Source organism: Melozone crissalis, unplaced genomic scaffold (genome assembly GCF_028551555.1).
Source record: "Melozone crissalis strain CALT ecotype California unplaced genomic scaffold, PUWL_Pcris_2 ptg000006l_1, whole genome shotgun sequence".
NCBI lineage: Eukaryota > Metazoa > Chordata > Aves > Passeriformes > Passerellidae > Melozone > Melozone crissalis.
The window spans coordinates 33,268,954-33,294,009 of NW_026535784.1; the positions used below are offsets into that span (position 1 = coordinate 33,268,954).

The following is a 25,056-nucleotide window of genomic DNA, read 5'->3' on the forward strand; positions in this document are numbered from 1 at the left end:
GGATTTGACATCATTTTTTCCATGTTTTCCTACTTTGCCAGTTACCCTTCATCAGCTGAGAGAGGTCAGAGATACCATTCCACCAATACGTTCCTGGTGTGACTGGGAAATCATCTTGCTTGCTGCAGACTATCCCTTACACATGAGGAAATCAACAAACTTCTGCAAAAAGATTTTTAAAAAGCTAGTAGAGGTTTCATTGCCTCCTGTGTGATTTCCACATGGGCAAACTACAGTTCTTTTGGTGGAGGTAAAAATCCCAGTTCATTTTTGGCTCTTCCCTGAGCTCCACACCCACCTCTGGTGTCAGCTGTGGTTGTGGGTATTCAGTTTCATCCAGGGTTTGGCACTGATCTTCTACTGCTCTTCAGTACTAGCATATTTGGGTATTTTCCATCACCTTATTATTGCTCTGAAATACTCATTTAGCTTTTAACATGAGCAAAGTCTCATTTCATTTACTGCCAGAGTAAAAAACTCAAGAATCTGGACTACTATTTATTTATTATTGACACAGATGGGCAAGGTGCTCTACAGATGAACACCACATCATGCCTTCAGCAGGCCAAGGGGATAGGCAGTTAAGATTGCCTTGCTTTCACACTTGATTTCATATATATATAGCTTTTTGTTTCCTTTTGTTTTCTCTTGTGTCTTTGGTGTAGTTAAAAAGGATTTTCTTCATTGTGAAAAGCTGATTCTCAAGCTAAGGAAGACTGGGAGGAGGGAGTTCTGGGAAACTAGGAGGAAAATAAGTGAGCAACTCACAGTGATTTCAAGAATATTGGATAAATCTCCCACTTATGGAAAGATGTAAAGGAAAGCATCCATACCCTACACTGTAACTTGCATAATGCATCCTTGTAAAGACACAAACATACAAAAGCAGAAAACCACAGCTCCATTTGTGAGCTCCATTTACTTCATTAAACCAATGGAAAAACTATTAATGTTTGTTTCATGGAAACATACTGTTCCTGAGAAACTTGTCTGTCTTTATGTTTTGCAGCCAGTACACCTGCCCACAAGACCATCATGACTTATAAAACAGTTCTATTCACTCACTATTTCAGTGACCTGCTTATCTCAGAGAGCATCACCCTCTATTTTCAAACAGCAGTGGAACTGGGAATTTCTGGAATAAAGTATCCAATACCTGACATCTTTCACGGAAGTTTTGTTTCCCACCTAGAACCAGTGTTGGAATACTGCCACAAGAATGGTAAATATAATTTGAGCTTATGAGGCCAAGTCCTAACAGAGTCCCTGGAAGAAATATTCTAGCCAGAATTTCCATTTTTGTCAACAGCAACATATTGGCATATGCACTGAGTCACCAAAGATGATCATCCAGGCCAAACATTCATCTATTCAAATATAGAATTTGCCTGGACAGAATTTGCAAGAGGTCATTTTTCCAGATGGAGTGCAAGATACATTTCATTTGAAGCCCTCAGGTGCTATAGAAACAAAACCATTTTCAAAAGGTCCTATTTTTATCCCTGTAATGGCATGAATAAGGTAGAATAAATAACTAGGATAAGATTGTAGACAATATACTTCCCATCAAAAAACAGGGAAGCTGTTCTCCCTTTGAGCCTTTCATCTCATCTCAGCAATCATCTTCTTCTCAAAATTGTTCTTTCATCCACTACACTGAATTTCTTGGACTCAAGTCAGACCTAACTGTGAAGTTATAAGCAGCAGCTGTCTGACCACAAAGTTAGTTAAAATGACCAAAAGAAACCCCAAACAACTCCACTGACACACATTACCACCTGCCTCACAATGTATTTTAGACAGCATTACCTATGTATGCCTATAATGAATTACACTGCAATCCAGTGACACCCAGTATGTCACAAACAGTGACGCTGACCACCATAAATTTTTATACTATGTCAGAACAAAACTATTTAGGAAAATTCCTTAGTTATAAGTAAAACAAAAGGACAAATTCTGCCTGTAGAGAAGCCAGTAGTAAAATTTCTCCCAAGGTTTTAAGCAAAGACTAAAAGTGAAGCAGTAAATGGACATCTGACCAGAGCTTCTGCCTCACCACGCTACTTGTATTGTTTCACCCCATACAAGCCAGTCAGCCTTTATGCAAGTGCCTTTCTCAAAACCATCTTCCTGACTCACAAATAGTTCTTCAGGATCTTGACTCTTCAGGAGCTCCAAAATTCTATCATTTCCATAGACTCTCCAAAAACAAGAAAAAGAATCTTTTTTTGTTTCACTCCTTCTTCCCTGCCACCATCATGGGAAAGGTCCCCCCTGACAATTTTCCTACCTGCCAGCAGTTCCTCATGGCCGTGCAGGCAACAGATCATCCACCAGCCCTTAGGGATGGTGACATCAGCAGGAAGGAGTTTTTCAGGATTTAACAGGCAGTAATAGTAAGCACCTGCCTGCATTAATCTGTTCATTGCAGAACCAACTGTGTGAAAAACAGGTCACTTCTGAATAGAGAAGATGATGTAGTAGGGCTATCCAACAGATTCTTGTGACTAAGGGCACATCAAGTCTTGCCAAGTTTAATTTAAACCCTCAGGGCTTAAAGCAGAGAACAAGCTTCCTCTGTGATAAAGGATGAATCAATTCTCCCATTCTGTTTTTGGAAAGAATAACAGAGTCAGCTTCCCAGGCAGACTCCACATACCAGGTGCCTTCTTACACTCTAAAGTGAATAGAAGAGAGAAAGTATCCTTAGTCAGCAAGGTGCACTGGAGAGGGAAAGACAGGAGATTGCCCTGGCTAAGAGGCTCACAGCAGCAGCCACCACGTCTGCAAGCTCTGTTGAGTGCTGGTGCAATGCTCCCAGCTGCACTCCTGCTTCTTCCAGCAGCTGCCCCAGGTACAGGGGGAAAGAAAGAACCACCTGCCTTCAACTGGCAGAGCTGGTAGGAAACACTGAAAGCTGGCTTAGGAAGATGTAAGGAATGGAAGATGAATCAGTGCAGCATTTCTCCTCCTGATTTTGTCTGCCACTGTGCCTGGAAACACCACGAAAAGGTGATTTGCGAACATGCATTAGTAAATTCACTCTTTTTTTAAGTTTAGAGGATGTTTTAGGCTCCCTCAGCTTCCTCTCCATACTGAATATTACATTCTAGCTATTTTAGTGGTCAAAGGAAAACACTTCTATTCATGGTTATTTTTGAAAGTGAAAGCAAGATAAAAAAAATCTGCCATGCACACTTCTGCTGTAAATATCTCTAGTTTACACAATAGCTCTGAGACAGCAAAAAGTACTAGTGAGATGTTTAAAATAGTTGTTAGAAAGGAAAACAAGAGCTTGTGTAGAAGGCATGCTTCAGTAAATGGATAATGTAAAGATTATTATTAAACCACTTTTTTGTTCAATAATCTTTTTCACTGTTAAAGTTATTAAAAAGCTTTTACATGTTAAGTTTCAGCATTCTATAGGAAAAAAAAAACCCTGCTAACTCAATAGGAGGCTGTCATAAATGTAAGTGGTAGGCTGACACAGGACTATTACCTTTTTTTCCCTAGCATTAATTAAATTCTCAGTATGACAAAATGTACATTGCAAGAGCAAGTGAAAAAAAAACACAAGGAAAGCACTGAATGAATCAATTCATTATGCATGTATTCACTACTAAGGTCTTTTTTCTTCTGTTACTTCCCCTTCTAAACCTTCTGATTAAGCTTTACATTAAGTCAGACAAGCTGTCTCCTACAAGTAACGAATATAGGGGTTTTGCTATAATGATATGCCTTTTGGAACACCAGCACTACAGAACTACAATTACATTTTCACCAGCCAGATGATGAAGGAAACGTTGATTGTGCTTTCTGTTAAAAAAAAAAAAAAAAAAAAAAAAAGTCCATGGATAAGGGGTGAAAAATGCTGTGAAATGGCAAACACATTTGAAAGTGAAATACGTAAGTAAGCAGACAGTCATGTATATGTGTGATTTATTTTTTTTTAATATAGAGTGCTGGTTAGCAGCTTAATCACTTGAGAGCAAATGATTATTCAGCATCAATAACCCCTACTATGAGTTGTGATTTTTTTTTAAGTTAAAAGTGTTTAAATAACATAGCAAGTATAAGTTACTGGGAAACAACTTAATAAAAGCTTTTTAATAAATCTAATTTCACATGCATTCATACACTTTTTTCTGTAACTAAGAGGACTTTAATTTGAAATGTTCATTAGAAAAAAAAATCTTCCTTAACTCTTGCAACATGTGTAATTTCATAGATTTGTTGGTTTCAGGTTAGTGTATACAGCTCTAGGTTAAATCTTTGGACACCTGTGAGGGAGGAAGAACAAAGGAATACTCAAAGCCTCAGGGAATTGCCATATTCTCCCTTTTAGCAGAGAGATAAAATCCTGGAAGATTCTGCCAGAGATGCAGAACAGCACCTGCATCCAACCCCATACCCTCAGAAAAATCAGTGATGTTTTCACTTATTTGCAATTGTTGCTGCTGAATTGGGGCTTGAAGAAGAAGCTGCAGCATAAAAGAGCAGATGGAAACCCCAGAACAGCAGATGAAGAACTGCCAAGAGTGACTGAGGTGAAACAGAGCCAAATATTTTTATCAACTCCTAAAAGAAGACGTTTTTGGTAGTGAGATCAGAAGCTGAGCAATCACACCAAATTATGTTCCAACCTGAGATGAAAGTTTTAGTTTTGTTCTTCCAGCCAGTATAAACAATAAAAGAAAAGAAAAATATAATAGGAACTTTTCTAAATATATTGAACAAAACCAGAGACAACCTTATAACTTGCAAGCTCTAGAAGGGAAGTCCACTGGAAAACAAAATAATACTGGATAGATCCACAGCAATTCTGTTTCACAAAAGTGAATGTGGTTTGTAAGATGAAAGTTATTTTTCTGTTATTGCTTTTTGGGGTGTTTTTTGTGCTGATGGAAGGCAAAGGTCAGACCTACACCAAAGAAACTTTACCTGATTATTCAGAAGTAAGGGTTCAAGCTTTTATTTGTTGCTGTTTCCATTAACAAAACTGTGTCTTGGGCAAACTGAAAGGTGATGACTGGTTCCAGACTACTGGTGCACAGCAGCCTGACTCCATGAGGTGCACTCCTGGGAAGGATGTCTGTGATGGGCTGAGAGGGCAATAAAAGCTTTCAGAGACCGCTCAGGAATGAATGTGTCTAACTAGAAAAGAAATAAACAAAATTGATCTGTCCAAATTTTCATTCACCTAAAGCAAACTTAAAAGATTATGTTCCAGCAATATCCCCCTAAAAGATGAGGAGACAGAAATCCTGGAATTCATTAAATACCTCTGTTAAGCATTTTAACAGACAAGCCTAAGAAGGTTCTGTACATAGACAAGAGCCTTTTAATAATTAAAAACAATTTAAATAAAATATTTATTGTTTGTCAACACCAAAACTACATACTGTCCTGAGTGGAAAAGGAGGAGGACGAGTGTGGAAGAAAAAATGTCTTTCGAAACTGAGGAGCTGTAACACTCAAATTTGAACATGAAACTGTCTGGAAAAGAGATTAAACCATAGACCAGGACCTGTATGCTTTAGAATATGCCATTTGTACCAAAACCTGTCCCTGACATGCAAAAAGAGTAACCAGCTGTGTGTGGAACCATCTAACTGGGCTATAACAAATTCTAGCTTTTCTAGGTATTACTCAGCAACTGCACAGCAAAGGCATCATTTCATTTTCCCTCTGCTATCCAGCTTCTCACCCTCCTACAGCTCGTCCCAGCCTGTTACTCAGTCCACACCTCTTGTTCTGTGCTCCAGCTTTAAGAGGCTGAGCAACGGAAACTGCTTTCCACAGTGCCAAACCCTCAGAGGTGCCACCAAACCTCAGATTTATGGTGACTTCTTCTTACTCCATCTTAACCTCTGTATATCAGGGAGTCTGAGTCCCCAGAGTGTATTTTCATGGGGCACTGGCAGCAGGCAGCACAGGCATGTTGCCTGCTGCTGCTGAAAGCCAAGACACACTGCTAGATCTGAGAGCAAGACCCTAAATGACAGATATGACACAGAAACAGCCAGCTGTTTCATTGGTTACTTTGCTTCAACTGAAGTGGTTTTTTGCAGAATCGGAGTTGGAAGGGACCCACAAAGACCAAGTCCAACTCCTGGTGCTGCACAGGAACACCCAAAGAACCACACCACATATCTGAGACCACTGTCCAGGCTTGGTGCTCTGACCATTCATTCCCTGGGGAGCCTGTCCCAGTGCCCAACCACCCCTGGGTGAGAAAGCTTTTCCTAAACCAACCTAAACCTACCCTGACACGACATCAGGCCATTCCCTCTGGTTCTATCACTGGTCACCAAGACCAGAAACCAGTGCCTGGCCTTCCCCTCACCAGGAAGTTGTAACTGCACTGAGGTCTCCCCTCCGTCTCCTCCAGGCTGAACAGACCAAGCCACCTCAGCTGCTTGGAACACTGAAACAATGTGTTCAGGCGACCGAGTAATTTATGTCCTTCAACCTTCATGAACATTTTCACTAGTACTTGCAGTTCACTCTGGAATGGCTTGTTTTGTAATAATGCGAGCTCCTACACCACAAACATTTCTGCAAGTACAGTAAATGGTTTGAAACAAGGACATACTTTGTTTCCAGGAAAAATCTGCATACTGCAAAGATCAGTAAGCTTTTAAAGCAAGTCATCTTCAAATATTAAGTACCTGCATGCAGATTTTACTCCCCTAAATTTAATATTAGTCTGTTCTGTAAACCAGTGAAGTGGCTGGCAAATGCTTCCATAAGATTTTACCTAGAACATATAATGACAGCAAGTTCCCATTTTTCATCTACATTACCAAATTACATTAAACCTTCACAATTAAAAACCAAGTTCATGCACTTCTTCAAGTTACAGTTGATCTATCAAACTGTTTCCGTGTCAACATATACTGTGGCTAGATGTTCCAGCACCCTCAGTTTAATTGACTTTATGGAGCTGACTGAGAGTGAAGTCTTGCTTTTTAACCACATTATGTTCATTTTGACAACACAAATGAAGCAGACATTTTATAACCAAGACTTGCTGTTAAGTACAATAAGTATCTCAAGTCGAAGCTGACGATCTAAAAAAATTCAAACTGCCACAGCTACCCAAATACAAAAGAATTTAAACAAAACGTCATTTATATAAGCAACAACTGGAATAAGAATTTGAGAATTATCCAGTTTCTTGCTATTCTTCTAACTTTGCTGTTGAACAGAAACTTGACAGATCTAGTCAGGGCAAACTTTAACAATCTCCTTCAGGCAGTCCTCTTTGGGAATATTTTTAACTCAGTTTATACCTACAAGCCTGGCAACCTTTCCTCACAGTCACATCACTGGGTGCACCAATATTGCATTTTATTACTAGCTGTATCCACACCAAATCAATCTATAGGCCAGTCTACGTAAAGAAATACTACTCCCTTACACAAACTGGCAGACCCTTTTGTCTATTAAAGACCTACTTTCTTCCACATTAGTGTCAGAAAAACATCAAGAAGAAACTCTGTGTAAACTTTGTCTCAGAGAACTCTTTGAGGGGGAAAAAAAAAGTAAAACACAAGAAACTCAGGAAAGCAAAACTCCATGGCATAAATCATAGATATGATATGAAATCCTTAGACAAATGTTATATATTGAATAGAGATATGAAACAGCTAAATAATACGATAATATGCAATAGTGGTAAACCATAAATACACTCGAGTCCTTAAAAGATAAACCTTCAACACAGGACCCAAATCCTTACTTCAAAAGTCAGGATGAAAATCACATAAATAGTTGAGTCAAATTCTGTCCTGTTTGAAGGACAATAGCAGAATTTGCTAGTTTATAACTTTTTCTCAGAAAGAACATCTATATTTAACTGTAGGAATTCATTTAGACCAGAGAAGGTGAGAGGAGTTCCTCTTGCACAAAATACAGAATCAAAACAAATTGGAAATATGTATTTAAAGTGCCTTCTGCACCCTTAATGCTCTCTCGCCTTGGAGCTCAAAAAATCCTCTAATGAAGAAGGGTGGGGTTTTTTTTTTTTCTTTTATCATGTGTAACTATATGACACCTTTTTAAAATAACCAGAAATTCTTAACTACAGACACTGAAATACACCCATGTTAACAATACAAATCAAAGTTTCTGCACTGTGTTAGTTGAAGTCTTACATTTTGTGCCATGAGTGCAAAGGATGAGGAACTTTTGGTGGCGTCTTACCAGTGACTCTCTGAAAACTGTGGACTGGCACAGAAGTCTCTCCTCCTTCTGCACCAGGAGGAGATAGGAAAAGGACATCTGGGAGAGAACTCTTAGGTTCAACAGAAATAACAGGGTTGTATTGCTGCTCAGGGAGGGGAAGCAATGGGAAAAAGGAGGTCTCCCAACTTTCAGCTTTCAAAACCATGACCTTAATATCAATAAACTGCCATAAAAAAGGAACTCTGCTTTCCTCCTGCAGCCAACAGATAGAAAAGTCCATCCACTATGCCTCCACTAGTGCCAAGTCTCAGAACGCACAGGTATCAAGGCTAGGAGCACTGATTGTCAGCCAAGGGCATTAGAAAGAAATGTCAGAAAGCATTTAGCTGCCTATACAAAGGAGTCTGAAGACAGACTACAGGATGGGTTGGCATGATGAGCATAACCCAGCACTTCTGCTCCCTTGGAAAAAAAAAATCAGTGACCTCAGCATCAAGCCTGTATGGCACAATTACATCCCCACAGATGAAGCTGACAGCTGTTTCAGTGGCAGAAGCACTGTTTCACATCACCCTCTGTGCTAGTACACCATGAAAGTTGTGCAAAGTAAATTCAGGAAAGCCTGAACAAGGAACACACAATAAAAACTATGAGACAAACTGGAAGGGGAAAAAACAAGACAAAACAAAAATCAAAAGAAGCTGAACAAACCAGCACCTGATCATTATTTTCTTGTTGAAATATACCAGTGGCATTAAGCATTTTCTGTACTTTTTTCCAAGTATGCCCAACATTTCCAGCTGGACAGCTGCTTGTCACCCTTGAAAAACGACAGATACAGGACACTAAGTATGGTAACCATTTCCCTGCTCCAGAGAATTAAGAATATTTTTCTTCTTGGATGAAAAACAAGACAAAATTTATTAAACACTGTCCCATATATCTTCTGTTATAGAGAAAGGCTATTGGGAAATGGTGTATATTTCGCCAAGTTTCCTTTGAGTCAGCTGCGAGGTTCATACGTGCCAAATGTAGTTAAAATAGAAAGTATAGAAACTGACAGTAAGAACTGAATCAAAACTTTGGTGCTGCAGCTTTAATGAAAATCAGAGCTAAGAGAAGATACTCAAAGTTTTGGGGGCTAATATGCATGTTAAAGAAATGCACCAAAGATCAGAAATAAAAAAAAGAAAAAAATTCTTTTAATTCCTCTCTATGCATAGAAGATGCATCATCTACCACACTTAATAAGATGTCTGAAATTTGTTTTATTCTGTATACAAAAATATTTACTACCTTATTTTTATACTTTGGAATAAAAGTAATAAAATAATTTTGGCACATAACAAAACTATGGGGGAAAAAACCCAGAAGTTTAGTTATTTAGTTGAATGCATGTCCAAAAGTGTCTTATTTTACATGTTTCTGGTAGATTTTGCAAGGCATGCAACACTGTTTTCATTGTAATAAAATCATTTACCAAATATGAAAATCCTAACATACTTGCAGTACTTTAGCATCCCATGGAAGCATAAATTAATAAAATGTCAGTGCATCTCTTGGTCTCTATCACAAAAAGATTTTTTCAAGATGTACAAAAGGACACCTGAAGCAATACAGTATTCCTGGACTTCCTAAAATTCACGCCACTAGCCCCAAGGAACTACAGCAAGTACCCTCCGGACTCAGGGGGGAGCTGCAGGATTTATTCCGGAGCGTGGTGTGGCATGCAGCCAAAGGAGTAATTTAGCAGAGGTTTTGGCCAAGCAGGAAAGTGTTCCATTTCTTCTGCCATTCATTGAGACCCACGAGGAAACTGAGACAGGAAGTCAGGCTTCCAGATAATAGGAGTGTTCCTAATGATGTCCTTTGGCTCACAGCACAGAACAGTTCCTCTATACTCCCCTTGCTGCAACATCTTCTCTCCGTATAATTTCCTACTGTAAAGGGGCAGCGACAACAAAAGCCTTTAAAATTGGTTTTTCTTTGCACCCAGTTCAAAGAGCCTGCTAAACTACATGGATTATCTGCTTCTTACTGTGTATTAACAACAACTATTTGTTTGCTTTAAAACAGCTGATGATGCTTGGGAATTCACTTTAAAAAGATCCTCCCATTGCAATGCCTGCACATATATATAGATACAGGTATAGATATAGATGATATAGATATAAAACAAAATACCAAAACTAACAGTTACCACCATAATTACCCAGTTATCTCTTGACTTCACTGTAATGGATTATTGAAAAAATACACCTCCAGTAAGTTTCAGTATAGTGACCCTAAATACAATTTTTCTTCAGCCTTAAGTTCTGACTTCATTAAGGTGAATGCCACCATGCCATTCATCTCATTAGAGGTAACAAAAGATCCTAAGAGGAAGTACAGCCTGAGTGAAGAATTCAGCCTTATAAGGTTGCAGCACATAAAGCATTTAGTATTCATACATAAATGTGCCAGGACACAAAAGTCAGATAAAAAATGAAAACACTACTTTATCATAAAGGGAAAGAAACCCCAAAACACAGTACTTTCATTGGTTGCTGTGGGTTCCTGCCCAGAGCACAGCTCCCTGCTGTGCAGCCCACATCATGGTCTATCCAACACAACCCAGGGTCTGTAACACATCACTGCTGCAGGTTCTTCCCCATCCCACCTGCTGGATCTGCTGTATCCCACAGCAGGATACAAGGCAGTGCTATTTTAGCTATGATAGTCCAAAGAGATGAAATTCAAAGTTTGCAAGGAAGGTAGCGACCTTTTCTTATGACCAATCTCACAGAAAGAAAAAGTGTAACAAACATCCTGACACAAAATCTTTATAAGTCAAGGCATTTTACCAGGTGTAAGAGCTACTGAACAATCCACAGCAGTGTCCAAAAGGAAAACCAAAAGATCTGAGCAAGAAAAATTTATCCATACTTAACTGAACAACAGGTTGGAACAAAATACCACTAGGAATTTCAATATGTGTATCATTAATTAAAAGTCACTACTTTAGCAGCAGACAAACTACAGAGAGCAGTTTGATCTGCAGAAAAAAAGCCCTCACAGAAAGTGGAAATCACCTATGGCTACAGAAGGCTCAGTGCAGGGTAATTTACCTATCATTTGCATCTCTGATTACCTGGCTTTGCATGGCAAATAACCCATTCTCTATGATTTCTCTAAGCACTTATCCAGCCTTAAACACTGATATCTGTGACTCCTCGGGCAACAAGCAGGGAGAGAAACTAAATCCAGAAGTGATTCTCCAGAGGGCAGGAAGGAAAGCTGCAGTGTGTGCCCTGGGGGGCAAGGAATCCCTGTAGCTACGTAAGTGCAGGAGTAAATCTTGCATACTGTCCTTTCCAACAGACAGCCAGCTGTACAAAGGGTTTATTTCCATATCAGCACAGCATAAAAGGAATCACAATTGAGGAATCACACAAAGAATGGGAATGTTAACTTTTCTCAATAGCACTTGCAAGTGCATCCAAAATCTCATCTAGGTCTTTGCTAATTTTGATGACACATCATCTGCTTGTTGGAAGGAGAAAAACATTTCTCCACTGATAAAACCTAGGATACTTTAGGTCAATGAAGACAAACCAGATTATGTGAGCAGAAACCAAGGGTCAAATAATTTTTCTTCTTCTATAAGATTATGTAGTTAGAATTAAGGATTACTATTTATGTTTATTTTTGTTGATTTTTTTCCTTGTGGCTGTTATTTAGTCTGACATTGTTCAAAATTAGGAAAGACAAACAAAATATTTAGAAAGATTATATTATAAGTGTGAATAATTCAGGGAATTATTCAGTTTCTTATACAAACTTGAACCTAGAATGTCTAGATCAATAAATCAGTAAAAATACATTATACGTGATGGAATGCTATACCATAGACCAAATAAATCTAAGACACGTTATTAAAAATCTCAAAAAGTAGCCAAGAAAAATTAATTTTGTCCAAGTTGATAAAGATTGTCATGACTTGAGCTGGCTTTCCACATTTTTGATTTAAAGCACCATAGAATAGCTTGCATTTATCTCTAACATTTCAGCTTTAGCTAAAAGATCTGCATATATCCATAAACACATTACTGATCTAGGAGGCATCTTTGTGTTTGGCTCTCTTCCATAATGCAAAGGGAAGCGTATGTTATAAATTCTCTTTACTCATGCTTCACTTGTGTAGACACACTGACTGTGATCCATCAGCACTACAATTCATATTTAATTCAGCTTCTTCGAAATTATGAATTTCGAAGATATTATGAATGAAAACATCCAAAAGCTTGGACTAGATTTCTGTATTTTCACCTGTATTTCATGTGGGAAAATGTTTCATCCTCAAGAATGCAGATAAACTGGAAAAAAACCAGGAAACCCCTCTCCTCCTCTCTCTGCTCTCTACTGCACCTGCAGTTTAGTGATCAAAGAATCAAAAAGCTGTAGAAAGTTAATCTTTTCATGAAGGGGAGAGATCTTTTTCCTTACTTCTTTTCCTTACCAAGTAACTCCACAAAACTCCATAACTAAAGCCAAGAACTTTCTTCAACAGGAATCCTCAGTCAAATCTAAATTCATTTATCACCTGCATTTCTCACTCTGGCCGTGATTTAAGTTCAACACACTGAAGAAACAACATCAGAAAGAAAACAGAAATTTTCAAACACTAAAGTAACAAACAGTGTGGTTAAATGCAAGATTTGCACAGAGTTAGGCTATGTTCTAAGTTTACTTAGTTCTATACAGCAATTTAGAGCTTTTCCAATCCATCCAAACTACACACAGCTGTGGGGAAAAAATACTTTCTGCTCCCTTCTTATTTTGCCATTAACTAATTCTTCAATTTAATAAATAAATGGGAACACTAGTACACCTGTTCCTCCTAGTTTTCCAAGATCTCTTCATCTCCTAGCAGCCTCTGGATTAGAAAATGTGTTAATTTGGGGATATTGCAAATCATTGAAGATTTCAGTGCTTTGATTGTGATTGAAGATTTCAGGGCTTGTCAAACTTCACCTAATGGTACATGATTGACACCAGTTTCACATGCCTGCTGTATTTTGTAACAAATGGTTTCTTATCTTTGACTTTACATTTCTTGAAATTATACAGATAAGGAACTGTATATGCAACTGCAATCATTGTGTTTATCAGCATCTTGAGCCATTTATCAGATTGCCCAATTAATAGAGTATTCAGCAGTGACAAGAAGAAACCTATCTCAAAAGGTTGAGAAATTGCTGCAGTAATCAAAATCCAGTCTTATCCTGCAGCTTCTCATAAAGGGAAAAAAGAGAAAATCAGATGCTCTTCAAGCTGCTGGATTTTTTTCACACCCCAGTCCAGCAAGAAAGAACCTGTAATCACAAGGTCACTGAATGCAAGATTTCATGATACTCTTGTGTTACTGATGACAACTACAGAAACTGGGGCAAAAATCCAACTGCCTTCATTGATGTGCCTGCAAAGCATGTGAGCACATGCATACAAGTACACAGAAGTGAATTAGTCAGCTCTGCTTATTACTTATTCACCTATAAACATTATCTCTAAAGTAACTGGAAACACACTGAGTGAGTCCAATGGCCTCTAGGTCAGATTTACACACAAGTTACCTTGGCATTTGTAAGTGGGAGAAAAGCAAAAAGAAGAACAGCACCCAGTCAATCTGTACACATGACTTCAAAGAGCCTCTATAGATAGTTCTACAGGCATCTTTGCTTCCATGGTAGCTCCTTGGGTAGTCAGGTGAGTGTGTGCATACATGTGGTTTACAGATAAATGTGTACAAGTGCTTCACTGGACCCATACTGACAATCTACAAACACAGCTAAATGCAGCTTTCTTCTTGTATGCCTGCATACATTCATTTTCATCAGCTGTAGTTGGTCAATGTATTTTCAGTGATGTTGAGCTTTGAAATTCATTCACATCCCAAAATAGCTAAATTGCATTTATCTTTTAGGCATACTACAAGACATGAGTTTTTGAAATAGCACTTAAGGAGGGCTGAGGAACAAAGGAACTGCAACACTGGATCATATCCAAGGTCCTGTCTTTGACAGCAGTCACCACCAGCTGCTTCACGGAAAGAAACAAGAATTTGCACTAGGTAGACAGGCATAATCTTGCCACATATTGGGATTCATCCTTGTTTTAAGCTACTAAATATTGGCTTGAAATCTGAAGCCTGAGGTATATATACACTTGAAAATCATTATTGTTACCATTACTAAATACCAGCCCTCCAGATACCCCTGCTACCTATGTAAATGTCATATCATATATCCAAACACTGACTCCATGGAATCCTTTAGCAGATTTCAATAAAAAAAAAGTTGCATAAAATCCCCATGTCTCTTGGTCTCTGTTTTGAATTTTCCACTTCAGAATTTAACAAGCTAACAGAAGTAGAAACAAATATCTTCTATTTTATCTTCTTGTATAATTTCTGAAATTGTTCATGTTTATCATGTTCTTTCTCTTTCATTTTCTCTTTGTTAACTTGAACATCTTTTTACCCTCTTTTCATTAAAGTTTTTCCAATAATGCAACCTTGGGGGAATTAAATAACCATGGAAGCCTGGTTCCTTAGCTATTTACAGGCTGAATTAATGTTTTTTGTCTAAAGGTTTATTGTGGGTTTTTCTTTAACAATTTCTTTTCCAAGCATAAAAGATTCATCTCGGTAAGTTATCTGAATATAATGCAATTATGGCATATCATTAACAGAAAAAGAATTCCACAATTCAGTCCTGAATCAATAGTCTTGAAGAGTTCCATAGTTAAAGACAGAGCAGTTTATATTATGGCAAAAGGATGGGCTGACGGACATATGAAAGATCCTGCTACTAAAATGAACATCATAAAAAATGGGTAACATGCCTTCAACATGGTGATGGCAATTTTTCATGGACTACACTCTTCATTAGAAAAGGGCTAAGCATGTTGCCTGAACACAAAATACCTGATTTATCCATTTGCCTATACATTTATACAAGGGATGAAGTACAGGATTTTAAGTATGGAAACAGCCGTAAAGTAAAACAGTTGTAAAGTGTGTCACAACCTACCTACAAATAAAGTTGAAGTAAGAGCACAATTGTAAGAGTAATGTTGAGTAAGGGAAAAAAGCAAGTCAAGAGAAAAAGAAGATGTATGCAAATCTGTTATAAATATAAGGACATTTTACCAGATGGAGAAATTGGGCAGTTCATCGTCATGTTCTCACACCCGCAGAGTTGTTCTAAAACTACTCCTCATGAAAGCAAATATAATTCACTCTGCAAGTAAACTGTTTAAATAAACCTTGATATTATATAAAAACCATCTGAAATTATTTTCTTTGCTTATCTGAATACATCATGAAGAAGTTCTGCCTTTTGGCCACTCTTTGGACAATCACTGTGCTGTAAGCAAAATTCTTTATCCACTTTTGGGAAAGTGGAAAAGTGTTGAAGATCTTTAGTGCTACAATGCCCATGACAGCAAGAACACACCTAACTAGCACCTATGAAAATATCAGACACCAATAAAATGGATTTATTTTTGTTTGATAACAATTACACTTGTTATTAGGAATATATTTAACTGCTGCTATCAGCATGAAAATAATGTCATTCATCCGTGCAACTATTTTGATGTTGATGTCCTTATCCCCTCACTTCTTACAAGAACTGATACTAAAGTTCCACCATACAGTTTACAATATCCAGGAATCACAATGTGGCTGGAGAAGTATTGGCATCTTTCAAATGCAGCAATGTGTCCCTGTCATTCTGTTTCTGTAGGAAAAGACATGAAATTGACGAGAACAGCAAGGTAGAGAATTTCCAAAGTCAGATGTCAATGCACTGAAAATTAATTTTAAAATAAACATCCTTCCTTTGCAATTTTGTGTCTTAATTTTGCTGGTTATTTCCTGATCAGGGGTCACTTATGACCATCAAAATGAAGGAAAAAACTTCAAAATCAATTCTAGTCAATTATTGATGAACCTTTTTATCATTAGACTATATATAGCAAAGAAACTGGTTTAATAAACACTGCATATCCTATTAGGCATCATATTTCACACACCTCAAGAAAAAAATTAGGAGTTATTTTGGAATAATATTGATTTTTTGTCACTTTGGTCTTAAGAATCTCTGTTCTGTAATATTGAAGAGAAAACCCACAAACCTACATTTTGGAGCATTATTGCTCTGTAAGAGCTATCTGATTGTGCTCAAATATTTTCAAACACCTGATACTCACAGTCACTCAACATTTGCCTTTGCAGATCATTACTCGGGCAAAATTCCCCCCAAAAAGCCAAAAGTAAAAAAAAATAAAATAAAAGCCATCTGGGAGTGTCTGTTTGAGTGGGAGCTGCCTCTATTGCAGCCTGCAGGAGCAATCACTCGCATGGGTCACACACCGGCACTCTCTGCATATGTCCCCAGCACAGCCTCCACCTTCACACTTCCAGCTCAACCTGTTCTGCTGTGCTACTATTTATACAAAAGCAAAAACACAAAACCTTTTATTTATAAAAAAGTAAAACCAAAAAAACCTTTACACTCCAAGTACTTAGAGTACTCTTGCTCCTGTTGGTCAGCAAGGGGCTGTCTTCACATCAAACCTTGATATTTAGGTACGAGAGCCCAGCAGAGAAAGAAGGTGGATGTATGTTTTCTGCATAAACATTTGTAGCTGGATATTTCAGGAGTGGCTGTGCAGTGCCTCACAGATCGTTGCAGCCCACTGAGCATCCAGCACGAGGCCTCTGAGAACATGCTGGTCACACACAGCCCACTCATCTTCCTCCTCCTCCTCCTCGTTTCCAGCTGTGCTCACAGGTGCCCAGTTCTCTGCTACAGAGCTATCAAAGCACCAGAGGACACTCTTACAGAAAGCCTGATGATGAGCTAGAAGCTCTATTTGGAGGGAAAAACTGATAGTTGTAAGCAAGAGAATAACACATCAAGAAGAAGAGAAGAAGGCCAATCAGGCAGCACAAGAAAAAGCTGAAAAATAAGTAAAAAGTGCATTCAGTGGAGGGGGAATGAATCCAGAAGCAAGGAAACTTGCCAAAGTAACAATGAAAGAAATTATAGGAAAAGAAGTAGAAGATACACAGCAGACACAAAGAATGAATATGCATTAAAACACACTAACAGATTGGCCATTAGCTCTCAGCCAAGAAAAATATCCTGACAAGACAGAACTAAAAATACACAAAGATTTCTCTAGTCACACTTTCAGTTCTGTTACTCTGAAGAGATGTAGATGGGAGGTGGAGAGAAGTTGCTTCTGGTTAAGAATGGGGGGTATGGACTGCATTCACTAATGACTGAAACAAGGAGGTTAGAAAGGTCCTAAAGAGGCTGAGAAAACTCTGAAAAACCCTATGAAATGTTGCTCATCCAGCTGAAAGCTTTGGAAGGCCAAAACTTAGTTTTGCTCTGTGTAACACTGCTCTTAGAATTTATCTTTTCTACAGATACATAGTAGAAACAAAAAATAAATACTAGAACATTTTTCTTAGGTTGAAAGCCAGACTATAAAAAACTATTTCAGTTTAAGCATAAACACATCTTGTCTAAACAAAGACTAGAGGTTTCTTCCATTGTTCATTCATTGTTATAAAATTTAGACTACAATAATGCATCCAGGAAGGGAAAAAAGAAGTCTTCCTCTCCACAAGGTCCACTGTGCTTGTGAAAATCAGAAGTTGACTCTCCTGTCTTACAGCTCTTCCATTTTGCAGACCATCTGTCACCACCATGCACCACAGATATGATTTTCTCTCCAAAAAGAAGTGAATGAAATTATGTCATAAGTCTATCAACCCTATTGTCCAGAGGGGCAATCAGAATGACATAATGCAGATATCCAGGTGTGGTGAGTGTTTCAGAGTTTGCCTTGGGAACTTGATTCCAAGCTCAATTAGATTTGTCAATTAGCCTTGTTTTGCAGTGATGTAATACTGCTCCTTGCAGGTCATTCACTCCACACACCGGATGTGTATTCAGAAACAGACGCCTATGGAAACTGCTCTGGACATGAAATTGAGCCTTTGGTGTGGAAGGACATTCACAAAGTTAGAACATAAAACATATTCATTTATTGTAGTTTTCCCAGAGCTTCGTACTGAATTAATCTTTTCAATGAAGCTGAGGAGGAAAAGAACCTTATGTTCTCACAAATCTCTTTCAAAGGTGTCGAGATACTACATTTAATGGCATAAAAGATAAAGTAACAGTGGAGAATTCGGGGGGGGGGGGGGGGGGGATATGCAAAAGCTACATTTCTCAGTAGTCTTATTTACCCTATAAGTTTATTCCAGCAGGATGGAAACCAGTTGGGAAGACTATTCAGAAAAGCTTGTTTCTCTCTCAGCTGCCTACACTATGCATTTACTACATGAACAGTCACAGTTCTGTCAGTCTGGCAAGTGATATTAGCAGCACAACCTCTATATTAGTACAAACTGCACAATATAGCTTTAAGAGTCTACTACATGACTGAACTATAAATCTGAAAGATCTCTTTTACCTAAATCATGCAACAGATTCAAAATATAGAATCAGAGGTTTTAGGAATTTTCCTATTAGCAGAATGCACAATTAGAATGCTTACAACTGAACACACGTCCCAGAGCACAAGAGGGAAACTAAAATAAAAATGTAGCAGTACAGAATGCTGATGCTACAACATCAGGAAACAATAATTAGACTGCAGTTACAGATGACACTGCATAATAATTGTACTCAACATTTACTATCAATCTTTCCTGTTCAGCTATTTTACCAATAAAATATATTATTAGGTTAAATGCTTCAGTGATGTGGGAAATACTAATTTTCCTGCTACATACAGTCCAAACTTTTTTATTATTATTTATAAAAGTGCAAAGTAAACAAAGTAGTTCCTTAGATTCTCACAGGAGGGAGAAATGGAGATATTAGTACAGTCAGTCTTAATTTTCTCTAATTCTCAAGCAGGCAGGCATGCATACACACAGAATTTATTCTTAGCCAAATAACTGCATGCTAACCAACTTTCAAGGTATAAAGCTTTAAATTTAATTGCTTGTTTACAATATTCTTTTTTTGACATTTTTATCTAGCTTCACTGAGGGGAAAAAACATAAGAGCAACTCATGCATCATTTGAAAGGAAAAAAATCCCAATTAACTGAGTTTTGGCAGGGGGAGTAATCCAAGCTAATGGCAGTGAAAACTGTAAAAGTTTCAGTGATGTCCTCCTTGGGAAAGTTTCTCCTAGTACAAGACAAAATTTCTAGTGCAAAAAAACAGGCCCACAAAAGGGAAAAATAATAGTCCAAGGAACTCAACTTCAAGCTTATTCCCCAAACCCTTGACATTTGTTTTAGGAAGTGAAATATCTCACAGAAGAAATGCTAAAAGAGACTTATCTGAGGACAGTCAGCTGTCCAGAGGCTGAAATAGACCTCAGCACTGTGGCTATACAACACAACTAAGACTTCTTGCCTAATCTCCCACAGTTCATGGTATTTTAATTGGAAGACCACACCAGAGTACACCCACCTTTTTTATTTGCTTTACTTTGTTTTAGGAAAACAAAGTTGTTGAGAGAACAAAACAAAAGCCTTCAAAAAACCTTGAATATCAACTAAGTGCAGGCTATGAACAAGTATTACAGGATGGGAAATTATTTTTCTAGCCATCTCACTCTCTATGTTTCTCAGCAGATATCCTGAATAAGTCATAAACTGTGGTAAGAATGGAAAAAAAGAGAAAAACCTCAGGAATCCACAAATAAATAAAGGTGCATGCTGCAATCTGAAAAGTCTGATGATGCCCTTTGAAATCTAACCCAGCATTTTCTCCTTTGGAATGATATCTGATTATACAAATGCTGATCTATGTCCTTAGACTATGGCATTCCCAGTTTCACATCTTCTGGCAAATTACATCTTGAGGATGAACTAATGCCTTACACTTGAACTCACAACGGTAAACACTGAGGGCAGTATCCTGCAGAGAGACACAAGGAAACACCCGAGACATCAGAAGCCCAGAAACTGCGTTACATCACATCCCGCTGCTACAGTGTGCCAGGATTCTTACTGGAAGGAGGAGTAGCGTGACCCAAAATTCACACACAGGTTAAAGGTCTGCAGACAAACCTACGGGAAACCACACAGCTCATCAAGTTCTTCTGCACAAGGTCAACAGCTTCCTTCCAATGGTTGTCTCCCCACAGCATTTCTCCAGGCCCTTCTTTTCCCTGAAGCTCTGGGGCTCCCGATGTGCTGGCTTTACTACTGAGACTGTACTTTGGGGTTGCTGCATAAAATAGCTACTGTTTTAGATGCAAATGGCAATATTAGCTCCAGAAACACCTCCTAGTTCTACAGGGCATCTGACAGACATCTGTTATCTGGAGATTTTTCACAAAGTTTGAAATATTGCAATAAAACGTACTTTTCAGCTCTATAGCATCCCGCACTGTGGTGCACCTGGGAGTTTTAAGTCAAAGCAACACTGTGATTCCAGGCACATCCACTAAAATGATCCCTTCCTTGTGAAAAAGTTAAAACACACATATAGCACCCATAAAAAACCCCACAGAATACCCATAAATAACCCCTCAGAGGCTGCCACGTTGTGTTTCTGGTAAATTCCTTCAGTTTTTTCACAATAAAACAGGGAGAGAAGGACCTAGCAAGAGAACATTTATTCAACAGAAACAGGTATCTATAAGGAGCTATAGAATTATAACTTCATCTAACTATGGATCTCATGCCTCATGTGCAGTGCTTTCTGTCACAAGATTGCAAACGTAGTCTATTCAGTAAAAAACTAAGCAGCAAACACCACTCACTAGAGAAAATGTGAATGCAAATAACTTCTAAAATACAGGTGAAACAATCTTGCATCAGCATATTTGGGGGTAGGTCAAATTATTCTAACATGTCTAAGATTTTCACTTAAGTTTTTGAAATAGGTAAAACCTATAAATTACTTTGGGTGCTTGCTAAGCTGCAGAAACTCACTTCTATATGGTTCCTAACAGAAAACACTGACCCAACTGACCAGCCAGAACAGCTTAAAAAAAAAAAGCACTTTTACAGGCTCAGCTGCTCAGCTGCAGGCCCTCAAGACGCAGTAAAAGCAGGTGTTAATTGTATCTACAAAGCTTGCATACCTTGAGTGTGAACGTCTCACACCCCTGAGTGTGAGACCTGGCATTGTCCTTCTACAGGGCCTCACTGTGGAACCCATCCTAATGGCAGAGATCAGTAAATTTATTCCTGGGAGCCCAAAACCCACCCCAGATGATAAGAGCTGACCTGGGGAGAACACACACTTGGGCTGTGCTGCTCAAAGAGGCTGAGCACCCGCTGCTCCCAGCATCTTTGATCAGGCACTTTACAGGCTGAGATTAATGGAGCCTTTAAGGAAGGTCTAGCAGGAAAAGTAAATTGGGAAATACTCTTGGAGGATCAGTTTCATTGATATATAGAGTTGTCAATTTTTTATTAAAAAATGATGGGTACATGGTGTACACCCAGTGTGGAGCATTGAGGTGCATTTTTATTTCTGAAGAACTACCACACACTAAGAAGCGTGGTAGTTAAAAGAACCTTTAAAAATAGGGTTTTTTACTGGATAGACATCCTCAAAGTGACAGCTTTTAAGACTAAGAGGAACCACACAGACGTAACTCTTCATACACCTACCTACCTCTTGTCCCTGTAGTACCTAAGCTCTCTATACTTGTGAAGCAGCACAAGTAAGAATGTCAATAAAATGTTTCCATGGGCCAAATTTTCCAAACAAATGCTTCTTTCTCCAGGCAAAACAAAGTGATGGCAGAGAATTGGCAATGCAGATCAAATTGCAGTCTCCTACTGTTGTCTTTCTCTCATGCATAACCTCAAAACACTTAGTATCATGAATTATAATTGCTAATTATTCCCACTATGAAACAAGAATCCCACAGCAAACTGAGAGTAAACAGGCATTTCTCATTATATGAAATGATGCATATGAATCTTCTTAAATAATTACAGACCAGAAAAAAAGGTTAACAATGACCAGTTACCAATGTGAGTGCTAACTGAGGAAAAAATAATGTTTTGATTGCAGTTGCTTCTGTTCTTTTCGGACTTGAACACTCTTCAGTTGTACGCAAGTCAGACCTAACAATTCACAGTTAGGAACAAAATATTTTTGTGATTAGAAAAACAGAGCGTCTGCATATTTGGCATATATGTACACCACACATTCTCTTCAATAAATTAAAGAAAACCACACAGATATAGAGAACACAACCTTTGGCTGAACTAGTTTCCAGAATACAAAATAACTAATTAATGCAAAGGAGGCTGCTAGAAAACTTGAGCGTTTGTTTAACAATAGAGCTGTTGGGAATGGACAACCACTATTGGTGGTAACACCTTGGGGAGGATAAAAAAGCATCACCGAGATACACACGTCTACTGAAACACCAGTGAACCCGGTTCCTGAGGTCAGTTCTTGTTACTGATAACTTCAACGGGTGAAGAATTGAATCTGGCATTAAAGAGGCTGCAGTCCTAAATCAGTAGGATAAACGTTCTAGAAAACCATCGTACAAAGCGAGAAGAGGCTGCACCTCAGCACAGCGTGGAAAGGGATCTGCCAGGCACCGAGCAGGCGGGAGGCACCACGGCACAGGCTGTGGCACCCCTCGGCACAGGCTGTGGCACCCCACGGCACAGGCTGTGGCACCCCACGGCACAGGCTGTGGCACACCGGCCCGCAGCACCACCAGCCAGGTTCTGGGAGCGGGACGCGGGGGCTGAAAGCCCGGCAGACAGACAGACAGACAGACAGACACACACACACACACACACACACACACACACACACACACACACACACACACACACACACACAGTCACCGCCCCTGCGCAACCCTCCGCTCTGGAGCCGCGCTTATCGCATCCACCTCCACGGGGCGGCCGGCGCCGAGGGTCCGCCCCGGCCCACGGGAAGGGGCGCCCGGCCGGGAGGGAGCGACAGGTTGGGATGGAAGGAGGCGAGAGGGTGGCGGAGGCGGCACCCGCTCCCGGCGCGGGGGCGGGCAGGGAGGGCCCCGGGAGAAGCCGCCACCCTCCGGCGGAGCCCGGCCCGGCCGGCCGCTCCGTGTGCCCGGCTGGTGCTGCGGGGCGCGCTCCCGCCTCGACACCTTCGGGCCCCGCCGAAATCTCTCTGCAACTTGCATGGCCCGTCGGCCGGCTCCTCGGCAGGCACGACGGCCCCAGGGCCGCGGAGCGCTGGCGGCCGCTCCAGCCCTGCCCGCCGCCGCGCCTCTCCCAGCCCGGCCGGAGACCGCAGGGAAGTAAGTGGGAAGTCCCAGAAAAGCAGGTCCCGGGTACCTTCCCCAGCCAAGGCGGCTGGATGCAGGGCTCCGGCTGCGCTCGCCGCCGCTGCCCCGGGAGGGAGCAGGTGAGCCCGGGACTCCCCCACACGCACCCCGCGTAAATAAAGCCAGACAAAGTCACCATCTGGGGAGGGGGCGGGGAGCTGCATTAGACGTGGAAGTCACTTACCAGCTTTGCAAGGATCCTTATAATCTATCGCCTCGGCTTTATCCTCTTCGGTGAAATCGTAAGTGTAGTCATAATCGAGGCCAGAGCAGGAAGAAGGCTTCCCGCAGACAGTCCAGCCGGCCAGCCACAGTGCCATCCTCCAGCAAAGCATCTTCATCCTCCCTCGGGCGGAGAGGTGGCGAGCAGGGCGAGGGTGAACTAGGCGGCCGGCTCTGCTGTCCACGCCGGCTTGGGAAAGGAGGGTAAGGGATGGAGCAACCATAGGTTTTGGGGGAGGATGGTATTTTTTTCCTTCTCCACCTGGAGGCTCTTCCAAGAGACTGTGCTCCCTAGGTAGCCCCAGCCAGACGGGTGCGACACAGAGTGAGGAGCATGAGCGTCGCTGCCCCCCCCTGCCCCTTCGCCGGGGAAAAGTCGCTGGGTGTGTGGGTGGGCGCAGGGGGTGGACTCAGTCCGGGAGATCCTGTCTGTCAGGGCTTCCCCTCGCCTCTGTCAAAACCCAGCCAAACTTCCCGCGGAGGAGGAGGAGGCGGCGGCGGCTGCTGCCCGCGTCCCGCTCCGCGCCCGGCCCGCGCCCCGCTGCGCGCCCGCCGACCCCGGTCCCGCTGGTGCTGCCAGAAGATGGATCCGGGCTGCACATCAGCAAACTACCTCGGGGAGAGGGGGGAAAAGAGAAAGGAAAAAAAAAAAAAAAAAAAGGAGGAAGGGAAGAAAAGGGAGCGGGGAGGAGGGAGAGGGAGGTGGGGTGCACTACAGCAAACCGCGGAGCTCTACTGATGGGAGGCAGCAGCTATGCTGGAAGGAGCAAAGTGTCAGAGTTTCGCCCCCCTCTGCACAAACACTCTAAGCTCTGTCTCTGTCCTGTCCCCCCTCCTCCGTCGCCCTTTAACTTACGAAAACCTTACAGGCAACTAACACACAGTCGTCAGCATCCTGCTTACTTATTCATACAGTCAGGGTCAGGATCCGGGCTGCTTCTGATCTGCTCCCTTGATAGTGTGTCTTATGGAAACATACGCGCATTCACTATACGCCTCTATCTCCATATAGCTTTCTCTCTAGATAAGCAGTGCATGGCATTTAAACAACAACAACAAAAGGATCGAGATCAGATAAAACAATGCATAGATCGACACCCGGCAGCCGAAAAAGCGCGAGAAAATGGGTGCTGAGGAGGACGATAAGAAGAATTAACTACAATTTAGGAGACAGGAAAATAAATCAGTGTCTGTATATTTCCCCCTCTGCTGCTGCTGCTTTGCAGTTTTAGCCCCATGAGCTGAAGGGTGGGGGTTA

General features: G+C 40.5%; 1 protein-coding gene across 1 annotated transcript in view; it reads right to left on the reverse strand.

Annotated features, from left to right (window-relative positions):
- Positions 1–24,319, reverse strand: part of TLL1 (tolloid like 1) — a 123,722-nt gene extending 99,403 nt beyond the window's left edge. The window contains exon 1 of the mRNA XM_054295679.1: positions 23,761–24,319. Within this exon, the coding sequence (XP_054151654.1) occupies positions 23,761–24,022 (262 nt within the window). The 5' untranslated portion in view covers positions 24,023–24,319. The remainder of the gene's footprint in view (positions 1–23,760) is intronic.
- Positions 24,320–25,056: the final 737 nt, after the last annotated feature.